Here is a 13,755-nt window from a genome sequence, read left to right on the forward strand (position 1 = left end):
TTCTCTCTGTATTTCAAAACAGGTAGATGCTTCAGGTTTCTGCTCTTGCCCTTAGGATAGTGTTCACACCGGAACCTAATACAATGCAGTTGTTAACAAATAGCAAGGTACTTGACCTTGTTTTGGACCAATCCCAGAGGACACTTACCTATAAAGACCCTGAACGCAGCCCTACCCTTTCGGACAAACTGAGGAGATGTACGAGCCTTCAAGCAGCAGAATCAAGGTTTCAGAGGACAGATTAACCAATTCAAGGCAACGCTAAAGAAACACGATGAAGATTCTTTTACTTTTACTCGCCTTGATAGTCAAAAGTAATCAGCTTACAGTGGATGAGTGTGGAACAGAAGCAAGAAGGCCACGGGTTGATGACATTACAGTGCAGTGTGGTACTTCATCCATTAGTCTGGCAATCCAAGTCTGCCCAGTCATCTACACTGGCTACAACGACACTCTACTGATCCTGAACTCAATGTTGGACACGACCTGTAGAGCAACCCTTGATGAATCTGTGAGTCCACCTGTTGCCCGCTTCAACTTCCCCTTAAACCAGACCAACGCCTGTGGAAGTGTATTCCGGACCACCAGTGCTGCTGGAACAGGTATATTCTCTGACTTCTCCAACATCCAGACGGTCAACATCAGCGGCATAGTCCGGTCCAGTGATCTAACAACTGGCACAGTCACCTACAATGCTGAGCTTAAGTACTACTACTCCTGTGCCTATCCCTTAGAATATCTGGTCAACAACACCCAGATCGATGTGTCCTCTTCCTCCATTGCTATCAAGGACAACAATGGGAGTTTCATCAGCACCTTGAGCATGAAGCTGTTCCGTGATTCCGAATACGAAACACCCATGGTCATTCCACAGCTGGGCATTGAATTGAGGACCAAGGTGTACGTTGAGGTCATGGCGACTAACTTGACAGGCCAGTACCATATCTTGCTTGACCGGTGCTACGCCACCATCTCACCACTGCCTTCTAACTCCAGCTTCTTCAACCTGCTCGTCCCTTGCTCCAAGGATCAGTTCACCACCATTATTGAGAACGGTGACAGCCAGAGCTCCCGCTTCTACTTCCCAGCCTTCCGCTTCATCGAGCAGCAGGACCAGACCGTGTCCACCTACCACCTTCACTGCATCACCCGACTGTGTGAGAAGAGCACCTGCAGCTCATTCAAGCAATGCAGCAGCCGTAGGAGGAAACGGGACACCGTGGACACAATTGCAGAGGGTATTGACCAAACTTACACTGTCACCTCTGGAGTGATCATCACCAAAGCTGATCCAGGCGAGTCCAAAGAGAAGCCCCTTGCTGCCGGAGAAAAAGATGAATCTACTGTAGGGCTTGGGGTGGCTGTTGGCTTTCTCACGGTTGCTTGCATTGTTGCCCTTGGTTTTGCAGCCGTGTTTTACAAACGGCTCAAGATCTAAAGACGCATCCTTGAGCTGAAATGCAGAATACTTACCTCAGCCTTATATGGGCCAAACACTTTCTGCTCAAACATTTTATTTCTTTGGTGGAGGACTAGGCTCAGCTCATCAAACATCTGTTGGGAGATCTGTTTATGTCAGTTACTGTAGTCCTAAGTGTGTATCTGAAAGTGAAGTCAGAATAGCTTTCAAAGTATTATGTCTAAGTTATGGAATTCTTAATTTTTCAGCAAATAAAGCTGTTGAACTGAAAAAGCTGCACTGGCCGAATCTAGAAGCTGCTTTTGTTTTTAATGAGTTGACACCAGCTTTCAAACTAACCCATTGATTGAGTCCACAGAGCACATTTGGCCCCACCACGCTAATGTTCATCTCCTGCGAGCACACGCAAGTAACTTAGTGACAGATACAATAGTGAAGAGTGGAAACAGGGTTGTTATCTAATAAATTAGGATTTTAAGAATTAATCTGTATTGTAACGCCGGGCTCATACCCGCGATTCTGCTTTCTCCGCTTGTTGTTGTATGTAACTCGTTCAATGTGGGGGTTGGGGGGTAAATGATGATGGTCTTCATAGCGTCCAGTGCGAACCCGGCGTAATGCTGTTTTGCATGTTTGTTAACCATTGCTGATTTCTCTGCATTCATCTACTGCTGTTTAAAACAAAGAAAATAAACATGTTAATCAAATTCAGAGTCCTTCATCATTGTATTAGATGTGAAAATGTCAGTATGTGTGTGTGTGTTTTTGTTTAAAAAAGGTTAATGATCATGATGCTAATTTAAGAAAATCAAGTTCCTCACCTAAAGTGTAAATTTTCACCCAAATTTACTGCTGTGTTCATTCTGAAATTTACCTCTTGATTCATTACGGATTCTTCATTAACAATTGATCCCCGAAAAATGGCTACCCAAACATATTTAATATTTTACTTAAAAGTTTTGCTGCATCATCAGTGAAGATGTTTCACTTAAAAAGAAAATGATAGGTTAAGGCTTAAAACATTATTTATGGACATATTTGAAAATAATGTTTGCTTTACGTAATGGTATGTTGCTTATTTATTACAGCACCTGAGAGAAATACATGCAAAACCACAGAAAGACAAATATAATACATCTATCAAAAACAATTAGCTCAACGATGCACTATGCGTTTTCTTTTGAGGAAGCTTGTATGTGGACTGCTTGTCAAAGTTTCCCTGTCTCCCGTGTGAAAGTCTCCCGGGTGTCCTCTGGCCCCTTGAGGCCTGTGTATATGTCAGAGGAGGAAGCAGCCTGACGATGTGGACACACAGGGCAGTATATCTCTGACCCCTCTGGGCCACAACCGCCCTGTCTCAGTGTGACTTGCTCCGGAGGTAAAGATTGATGAATTGAAAGAAGATGCTGAGCCCCTTTTCACGAGGGTTATACGACCAGACCTGAGATGAAACGTTTTCACTTATAATTATTTGTGCTTGTTTGAGTTCTTCTGTAATGCCATGTAGTCAGCCTGTTTCCTGCTCCAGGAAACGGTGAAAGAGAGGAAAGTATACAAATACTCATTCAGGTTACAACCTCGTAATAAACCACAGCAAAATGTATGTATACCTACTTGCAGACAGAGGATAATTGGAAGTTTATTAGTCTTTAGTCTTCCCTATGGAAAGTTGCTACTGTAAGGTTGTAAGTTAGCCTCATTTATGTGTTTGTTAATTGTTAACAGAACCTTCACGTTACACCACAAAATAAATAAAACATATGAGACTCAAAGCCCCTCACCTAAATCCACATCATGGTCTCTGTCTCAGGTAACACAGGGATCTGGAGTTTACTAACCTGTGAGGTACACCAGCATCTTACTTGAAACCTCCATAGGAGAGAAGTATTTATTGTTTAACACCAGTGAGTCCCCCGAGCCTGGTTGACTGGAAGGATGAGGAACATAGTCTGGTTATCCCCTTTGTCATCACTTTTATTACTTAATTTTCTCACATTTTCTTAAGTGCATTATTTGTTTCCACACTTGAAGTCCAACATAGAGAGAAAACCTCAATGACAGCCCAGAATAAAGTATAAATAAATAGAATGGCATTCAACTGAAGACTGACCTCCGCCAAGGTTAGTATCCTTAAATCCGACATCGAATCAGTTATGTTCATTTGGATATAGCTTTGAAACTATAACAGATACATACAAACTGATGATTCTTGAGCCACATCATCTCAGCTACACAGTGATGCTATTTACAAGGTTGTATATTCATTACTTTTATGAAACCACGTTTAAATCTGCTAGATCTTGATTTTTATTGGCAATAGACGATATCAGTCCCCTAAATATGCTTGATTTTTTTTCCATACAGATCCATGCATTATTCGATGGGAAATGTAATGTCTTGCAATGATCAAATAATAAATCAAAATCCTGGATCTAACCCTTTGTCTGGCTTCATGACAAAATTCATCCATCTGCTTTTCCAAGCAGGTCAAAAAAAAAACTACAGCGATTATTAAGTGTGAATAAGTCACCCTATAAGCCTCATGGTTTAAAAGAGCTCTACACGACGAGCAGGTCCCTACTGTATCTGTCTACTGTAGTAAAAGATACAGGATACGGTGTGATGGAAAATCCAGAGTTTCAGAAGATACATTTGGCATTGACACACACACACACACACACACACACACACACACACACACACACACACACACACACATACGGGAGCGGAGCAACTTAACCACGGGTTTCCTACTAAAACCCTAAACCTGATCAGATCATCATTTGCTGTGCACACGGGCGAATCTGGATTTGAACCGTTTCCCAGAGTCATGCTGGGTTTGAGCTATGACACTTTAACATCCAGTGAGGTTTGGCGAGGAGATGATAAGAGAAGGAGAACAAGAGGAAGAACGAGATGGAGGGAGAGGCAGTAGGAAGGAGGCCCATTCTTTGATTGCCCTCCCGTGTGTGAGCATTATACATTCTATGAGATTTATTCTCTCAGGCTCTTTTCAGGGGAGTTGAGTGCTGGGAAGTCTATTTGTCTGCTCGACTGTCCCTGACTCCAGCTGGCACGGACATGTGCAGTATGCATGGAGCAGATTGAATTTCATTTATCCTCAGATTCAAGCACTAGTCATATCTCAGAGGCAGAGCTGCAGAAAATCTCATGGGCTGAGTGAAACCATAAAGATCCAGTTGTGCACTTTAGGCAAAATTTGTCTAAAGTGATTCGAAACGGCTAGAATAGATATACTTTGTCTGATAAAGTATAGAGATTATTCTGAATGAGGCAACTAATCATCGCTCATCAACTTTCTGATATAAATGCTGGTTTTAAACCCAGATGATACATTTTAGAAGTTACAATTTAAATTTCAGTAATTATCACTGCCTCTGAGTCTGAGCTCTCACATATGAAGGATGCAGCAGGGGTGGAGCTTGGGTAGAGTTTGCAGGCGGCAGGAAATTATGTATAAATTCTGCTGCGAATATTGTAGCTCGCCGTGATATTCCTGGACGTGTTCCCGCTGTATTCTCACATAAATGCTCAGACATTTTGCGGACATTTTCTGAGGGGGCTGGCATGAAAAGCTCTGGAAACTATCCAGAGCCACTTACTCAGACATTTGTGTTCTCACATGCAAGTTCAGGAAAATGTCTTGAGTTCAGTGCATGCCTGAAAGAAGCTTCCTTAATATTACTTATGAAATATTTTTGGGGTTTTTGGGGAAGTTTTCTGTCTTGACCAAACAGAACGTGAAAAAATTGGCATTTGAAGAAAAATTGGCTTTTTCAAAACAATAATTTCCCTTTACAAATAATATTAAAGCAACACTATGTACCTTTGACTGAGCAACAGCGCCCTCTGTCCGAGCAATTATTTGCTTTTTATGTAGAGTCCCTGAAACACAACTGAACAGTGGATATTACCCAAGATCTCCGGCTTCCTGAACCAGAAGAGCTTCTGCTCTAATAAATCCACAAAACTCTGTTTAGAATTGTTCATGTTTCAAAAGCTTCCTGCTGAATATTGGATACAAACTCTGTTTTTTAACTAATCTACAGTTCAGCTTTAATCTTTAACCTGCTGGACCTCATCCTAATCGTACACACTCACCAAATTCACATAGAACAGAAGTTCAGGGTGAGGAGGAGGAATGAGAGAGGAAACATTCTCTATGTTCACAACCATCAAACTCTTTTTAATCAAACAGCTGTTTTAAAGAAAAATGTTGCATAGTGTTGCTTTAACAAGGGCTCTGTTCTGTACTAGTGTGCCAGTGAGCCAACACAGACCTGGACTCTGAAACAGAAGCAGCTGAATGTCATTGTATTATCTGCACATTGCTTTTTCTACTGTGACATGTAAAAATGTCTTTGTGGAAAGTGCTAGGCTTTGGAATACTTGTGTAGTAGATTGTTTCAGCCAGGAAATGTGAGAGAGGCCAAACAGCATGGGATGTAAAATAAAATGCTACAATAAAGCCTGTAATGAAATCAGAAACCAGCTGGCTTCCAGATACTGTATATCAGCGTTATGTATCCTCCGATGGCCTCGTGGCCTCGGTGTGCTGATATGACAACAGCAAACGGCCTTGAGCAGCGGTAGTGAGATGATCGCTGAGCATGCTAAACGTATTACTTCAGTTTATGGCTCAGCAGCAGGAGGCAGGCCGGCTGGAGGACGGAGGAAACAGGAGGAGGGAGACATGCTGTCCGTAAACACAGGAGAGTGTGCATGTGTGAGAGAGTGTGTGTCAGTGTGGGAAAAAAAGACCCGAACTAACGTACCTGTCGGATGCAGTTTCATCAACTTAACTGTTAAGCTCTTCATATTTCCATCCCACATCAATCACGTTTCTTTCGGGCATTCTTGATTTATGCATCAACATCTGGATTTTCAAATATCGCAGGAAGATTAAGAGTTAAATTATTTCTTCTACTGGGTCATTTTCTCTTTATTTGTGTATTATTAAAAAAGCAAGCTGTGGTTTCTCATTATAAACCTTGGTGCAGATTGGTGAGTTTTTAGAAAATAACACAGACGCACAATTTAAGCACCATAAATCTGCTCCTCCCTGCAGAGAGAGATGACACTGCCTCCTGTAGAGCTGGCATGGGCAGACAGAGGGAGCTGCATATATCATATCAGCAGTACATGGACTCCTGCAGTTCAAGTTAAAGACGGACAACCTTTCAACAATCTGTACGTATGTATGTTCATTTCTTTAGGTCTTCAAATGTCCTGACTGTCCCGAAAATGTGGGATTGAACTATATGTCTTCAACCACATCAGAGATAAGTCAGTGTATCTGTGTGTAGAGGTGAGGTAGGTGGGTCTGGTACATATAAGTAGGTTTAAATAATATCTACTGCTTGTGATTCAATGGGATTTAATCATTTGTTTTTGTATTTGTAATGCTGTGTCAGGCACGGCCCATATTTTTCAAATAGCTCAACGACTACCAGTTGACATTCACGTCCATCCATTATCTGTAGGCTACCATTATGCCTGAAGGGTCTCTGTGGGTTGGAGCCAGGTTCACCCTGACCATGTTGCAACCATTCAATGCTTACACTCACTTCACAAAGAAGCAATACAGAGTCTTCAATGAGAATGGCACTCTGTCGAGTGCATACCTCCGTCAAGGTCCAACAGTCACCTTACATCTAATCAAGCCGCATATGTGTTTTGGATTTCAATCTAAAACAGTTTTTGTTATATATTTTACTTATTTCGTTCATTAAAGGAAATGGAACACTGAGAGGTAAAGTGGTCGTCCTCCAACCTGAAGTTCGGCGGTTCAATCCCCAGTCTGACCCACCTGCATGCCAAAGTGTCCTTGGGCAAGATGCTGAACCCTGGATTGCCCCTCATAGAATAACAAAGTGCTCCGAATAGATGCACTGTATGAATGTGTGTGTGAATGGGTGAATGTAAAACTGTACTGTAAAGTGCTTTAAGTGGTCATCAAGACTAGAAAAGGTGCTATATAAATACAAAACCAAAACCATTTCAACAGTCAACGCTGCTGACCCCTTCCCTGATTTTGCAGTAAAAAATCTAAATAAATCCGACCTCATCTCTCAATCTGAAATTTCATCTTTTGGCACTGTGTGTGTGTGTGTGTGTGTGTGTGTGTGTGTGTGTGTGTGTGTGTGTGTGTGTGTGTGTGTGTGTGTGTGTGTGTGTGTGTGTGTGTGTGTGTTAGAACACAGGGTCCCTTCACTGCTGAACAGCTGTGTAAATGTATGTGAGATACTCGGTGAAATAAATGAGCCGCAGAGAGATTAGCTGCTCATCTCTTACCAAACCTTGTTCACAAACTATCTCCAAACACTGACTCAACAAGAGTTTAAACTCAGTGTCCACATCACACATCAGACTAAAGATACATCCACCAGTGAGTTTGAGCTTTTGAAATGTTTTTTCAAAGCCTAAACGAGAAAAAGATCTGCATAGAAGATTGAAAACACATCACATGATCTTTCACATACATTTTACATGTGGATGCTGGTACTGTGCAGTTGTTATCTTAGTTACAGAAAATACTATGAGGAGCAACAAATAGTGAAACGCAAGAGCAGGGATTTATTTTGTGTGGATATCTGACCTGCTGTTTAATCCTTGCAACAACATATGCTGAGTAGTTCATTCTTGAATGAAAAGTGACAGCCATGGTATTTACAGTGTGGTCAAACAACAATGTATGAAAAACAAAGATGCTGTGATCAGTGTCCAACTGTGAAACATTCCTGGTGCAGTGAAAGAATTCCTCATTCCAAGGCCTGACTTCAAATAAACTGTAAGAGAACACAAGTAAGACAAAATAAATTAGGGGATATTTTCATAAATTGGATACAGATACAATAAATCTGGGACATTTCGCAGATAAATCATGAATCTCCTCTCAGGAAAGATTTTTATTAAATACGCTATCCTGCTGATCGTGTCTCTGCAGCAGTAAGTCCAACATGGATTCTCCACAGTGACAATTTCTGTGGGATTGTTTATAAAATGCAGAGGTCTGTAAAATCCAGGATTACTTAAAACGCATGTTCATCATCAGTCTGTTCAGACGGATGGTTTATTAGAACAACAGCAGCAGGATGATGGGTGGTATGTGTCGGGTGGGGTCTGTGGTGGAATGTCAGTGGATGTGAGGAAAGCCCCGGGATCTCTCACATGTTTCATACTGACATTGAATAAAAGTTTTCCCACAGTCAACCAGAGAACAAATAAATATTCGAGCCACAGTTTAAATGAAACAGAATTTCAAATCTATACTTAATTGATCAATAAATGATGTTAGCCTGTAAATACCCGGCAAAATTCTTACTGATTGAAAGAGCTGTTGTGCAAGCTAGATATGTGTTAACTCTGCCTCCTCCATGTTAGTAGAAAGGACAAACTAAAAAAGTGCACGTTATATACATTTTTCACAGAAAAGGTTTCTGTTGTTTTAGGTAGTTCATATCACATTGAGATTTGTTCAAATTTGGTTTTCAATTTGATGATTAAAATGTCACGATTGACGACTTGCAATTGGTTGAGCGTCTGACACATCTGGGATGTTTTGGCTTCATTTCTGGATAGTGGGAGGAAGTTGAGAAGCGTTGTCCATCTTTATACACAATCCATACACAAAATGAGGAAATGTGGTTTTGTGAATAGTTTGCAGCAATATGATGATCTCAAAATATAAATAAAAAAATATTTTTCAATAAAGATTATCTATAATCTTTCAAAAAAATAATCCAAGTGTATATTTGTAAACTCTGTCTATTCTTATCCTTCATGGATTTTCTCAATGAAAAGGCAACAGGACTGGAAATATGCCCTAGTGTCTGTAAGGACTGGAGCTAGTTTTTTCCTCAGCATCTGCCCTCATCTTGACCTTATCTGTAAAAAATTAAAACTGTAGCATTACACATAACACAACACAGTTTACTATGGTGGCAGAACTCTCCGCAAATCACAGTTTCCAACGCAAACAGTTGACGTGAGACAACAGAGATGATTTGAGTGTGAACAGGGATTTTCATTCATTGGGTTTTAAAGATCAATTTGTGGGCATTTATGGGAATCTAAAATCTTAGCTCCAAAAGGAAAATAAGAAGGAGCCTTGAATCTGTGAGAAATTTCAATCAAACCAAAATAAAACTCACAAGGAGCAGAGGGACAGACAATTAAACGGTTTGGCCCCGAGTTAAGGTCCTGCTTTGTATTGACTCTTATCACGGCTGCTGCTGTCAGCACACACCTTGTGCAGCATTGATATCTGTATGCGGAGGAGAGAAGGATGGCTCAGAGCTGAGGGTGAAGAAGTGTGAGCGGAGGGAGACATGATGAGTGAGGACTCCACGTTTATTCCTCCATGGGGAGAGGGCTGTCATTGCTGGATTCCTGTGAATGAGGTATGGCAGCCAGTTCCTGCGAGCCGGATAATTCACCGTTCTAGGTCAAATGTATCCGACGTGGAAGTGACACTTCCACAATCGTGTCGAGAATTCACACTAGGCCCGGACTCCCGCAGAGCCACTAATTCTGGCAGTTTTAAGAGGGACGTTCACCGACAGATGTGATGGACAGGCTGCGGAGGTGTTGAGTTATTCACATGCTTAATTCGAGCTGTAACAATAGCAGAGAAGGTTGAGGATGAATCGTCTCACCAGGTAGCTTTCAGTGACAAATTAAACAAGATGAGTGTGAGAATACAGCTTGACATTTGTCTCAGTTTGCTACAGGCATTAAACAAGTAGAGAAGTTGAAGATATGAAAGGCTAAAGCTGCTTTCAGACACTGAACCCCAGATATTCTCCTGAAACTATCCAAAACCCGAAAAAACAAATCAAGCTAACAAAAAGGATAGATATCTGAGGATGAAAAAGAGGAGCCATAAACGTAGAAAACTCAATCCAAGATGTCAACATGGAAAGTCAATATGGTTCAAGAGCTTTCAGAGATAAGAGCTTACCCTGGTGTCGATTTGCTCAACTTAAACACGTGACTTCAAACGTCATCTCCTGCTTCCTGTTGCTCTACTGAAACTCTATCTCTCATCTGTACGCTTTTCCTATTTCTGCATTCATTAAACCAGAAAGACAAACTCTAGATCCACTTGTGCAGACATTGACTGAAACCAACTTTTAAGAGTCAATCAATTCTCCTGTGGTGCCCTTTCGCAAGAGAACCTCTGTCCTGACAACGCCAACTCCCGCTTCGGGGCAGGAGGAACACTTAAATCTTTATCAGTCTATCATTTAACCACCTCTGTGGCTTCCCGGAACAGGAACAATTGGCAAGAAGACTACTTTGTACATGAATAATTGAGCTTTATTACAAATAGCACAGTCCCTCAACATAAAGGAGACAGTGTGTCAGCACGGACCTGGCCTTGTACAGCGTCCACTATGACTACAGAAGGGAGGAGATAGTAATTGGCACCTAGTACTTACAGCCTTGAGTAAACCTCAAGTATCAATATGACGGGCATCTACTGGACCCAGCAGGCAGATAGCTGGTGGGAAGAGATGAACAAATTAAAATTAACAAAACCATAAAATAACAGTAGAAAACAGTGGCTGGCCTGGTCCTTTCAAAAATACACAAGCTCCTGTAGCACAGTAATGCAGGAAGAAGGACGGAGAATCCCAGTGTTACTGCGATACTTCCGGGTCTCTATCGCCACGGTAGCTTGTCGGTGGTCACGTCAGTCATCAACATCAGTTTTGCTCTGGTTATCTAAGTAATAGCCAGATGCCAGCATCCTGCCCATCACCCTGCAAGAAAGGGAGAGTCCACCGCAACAACGTGCACGCAGCAGGGTCAAGGGGCTCTCTACTGAAACCAGTAGACTTTTTACCACTTCCTGCTTACTGGCTGGTCATGTGACTATGTCATGTGAGCCAGTCACCTAGATCCCACACAAACAATTACATTTCATTTGAAAGAAAAGTCCCAGATTTCTGTTGCCTGGTACGTGAGCCACATTTTAACAATGAAGATGTTCTATATAAAGATCTATCAAGATAGATACTATCATTAGAAAATACAGTTTTTGAGGAGTCTAGATTAACTAATTAATAAGTTACCATTGTGTCTTATTCTTCAATTGTGATCCCTTTTTAATTTATTGTGCTGCTTTTTTATTGCTGTATCTAAAAAAAACTGTTAATGTTAAATGCATAAAGCATTTTAATCATTAATGTGATTCTATTTTCTTTTGTCTCATGCTGCTGCAACCTTCTCTTTAATCTGACTTGTTCTGTTTGACAATAATAGAGAAATGCTTGTTTCAATGTTCTATGGTTGGAATTGTTTATATTGAATAAAATAAAGGTGCTGAGGATGAATCCTAACTCCAGTCCTTCTGACAACTTTATTTTTAGTTCAAACTATCTTGTTTTTAACAAACTCTCCAATGAAGATGCTAATTCCCATTAGCTGCTGGAACTGAAGAGCTTGTTCGGGACAAAGTGACTAAACTCTTAATACAGCTTAAGTGGCAAAAATCCTCATTATACTACAAAATATTAGTGAAAAGCTATTTTACACGTGAATCCTCATGCAGAACAAACATTACAGTAGAAGGTCGGAGAGAGGACCTGATTAGCGGACTCGATGACAGCCTGCTCAACACATGTGGCTTCCACCTTATTTACTGTCTGCTGACAGCTAAGGTCGTCTCAAAGTCACTCAGGCCGCCTCTGTGAGCCCACACCAAACAGCCTCTCTCATTTAGGACTTTATTGTTGTTGTAGCACACGATCCCACTGACTCACTGCTTTATGTTTACAAAGGAAATAACTGTCAAGGGGTTTGTTTATGCTGTGTGCTTCTAAAAATTACTGCTCCCTTAAATATTACACAAACATTCCCGGAGGGGTTAATTGTTGTCATGATGACTGAGGTGACCAGTAGGTAGATTTCAATTATTTTTGGCTGTAAAATCAACTATTTGAACTGTCAGTTCCTAGTTAACTGTTTACTATTTTCAAAAATGTATATTTAATTTTTCAGGTTTACACTTGGCAAGTGTATTTGTATGTGCCCAAGAAAGTGCGGTGTCAAATTTGGTGCGATTTGGAAAAGCAAAACTTTCGATATTAATAAACTTTGAAAAACAAAGATGAACGCTCTGTAACGTCATTCGATCTCTGCGTTCTGAACTGTACTCGACAATGTGACTAATGGCATTTTCAGACTAAGTCAAAATTAGGGAAATAACATCATAAATTAAATGTATTAAAAAATCAAATCGAATTTCTATCTTGTGGTTAGATGAGAGCAGCACCATATTGGCCAACTGATCCTGTATTATACCATGAACATAATTCAACATCTTAATGTCAGGACTTTTAATATAATGTGTGATGTATCTTCTGGTTGCTGGAGCCTCACGTTATCATGTTCCATGGAAGCACCTGAGGCCTGGATGAGTATCATACCTGTGACTCATCACAACAGAATATTCCATATCAAATATCCCACTTTTCTCTGCTGGGCTTTCCTGTGGTCCTCATGCACCAGCTTAAGCTTTTAAAAGAGTGAATTTGAATTCCTTGTGCTGCTACTGCTCATGTTCGGAAAGCTGTTTGTACCGGAAGTGAACGCGAAGAAATGAACATGTTTCCAGTTCTCTCCGTCCGCCTCGCTGCATCTCTGGACATCCTTCAGTGTTGGTCTGTTTTACGAGGAAAGAGAAGGATAGAGCTGTACTCTATGAAAGTTCTTTAAAAGGTCCACACAGACGAAAACCTCTCACACACGCACACACACACCGTCACCCCTTCATCCCTGGCATGTCGGACCTGCGGTGGAGCGTGTAATCGTAACACCATGTCCGAGGCGGTAGAGAACTCACAGGCCAAATTGTCCATGTCATCGCCCGCCTCTGACTGTGAAATAGTGGATCTGACATCATCGAACCTCGAGGGGGGGGGACACAGGGGAGAGAGAAGTGGGTCGAGGGGTGATGGTAGGAGAGTGGGGGGGTTTGCATGGGATACTACAGGATTTGGGGGTGACACTGTAGGAAATCGTGTATCTGTGGAAGTCGTTACGTGGAATTCCCCAGGTAAACATCTAAAATTATTACCCGGTTCCTTTTCCCCCTTTAAAATGCTGCTTCCGCTCTTTTTTTCTCCTCCTGTCTTCCCACCACTCCTTGTCCCTCCATCTTCCTATACCCCCGGTTTTAACAATTTTCACAGCTGTTTTTTCCCTATCTTTGGTTTAAAAAGGAGTCAATTACACTTAACCCCCTGCCACCTTTTAACTGCCTGTTCTCACCCGTTGGGCTCGTTCGTCCAAAACATAGAGGCTCA

The 13,755-nt window shown here is 41.4% G+C and overlaps 1 protein-coding gene across 1 annotated transcript; it reads left to right on the top strand.

Annotated features, from left to right (window-relative positions):
- The first annotated feature begins 274 nt into the window (after positions 1 to 274).
- LOC133022083 (zona pellucida-like domain-containing protein 1) lies at positions 275 to 1,438 on the top strand. The gene has a single exon (XM_061089095.1). It carries the CDS (start codon positions 275 to 277, stop codon positions 1,436 to 1,438), a length of 1,164 nt encoding a protein of 387 aa, XP_060945078.1.
- Positions 1,439 to 13,755: the final 12,317 nt, after the last annotated feature.

This window comes from Limanda limanda, chromosome 16 (genome assembly GCF_963576545.1).
Source record: "Limanda limanda chromosome 16, fLimLim1.1, whole genome shotgun sequence".
Classification (NCBI taxonomy): domain Eukaryota; kingdom Metazoa; phylum Chordata; class Actinopteri; order Pleuronectiformes; family Pleuronectidae; genus Limanda; species Limanda limanda.

Coding starts and splice junctions, on each gene's coding strand:
- LOC133022083 (XM_061089095.1), top strand. CDS start 275: ATGAAGATTCTTTTACTTTTACTCGCCTTGATAGTCAAAAGTAATCAG.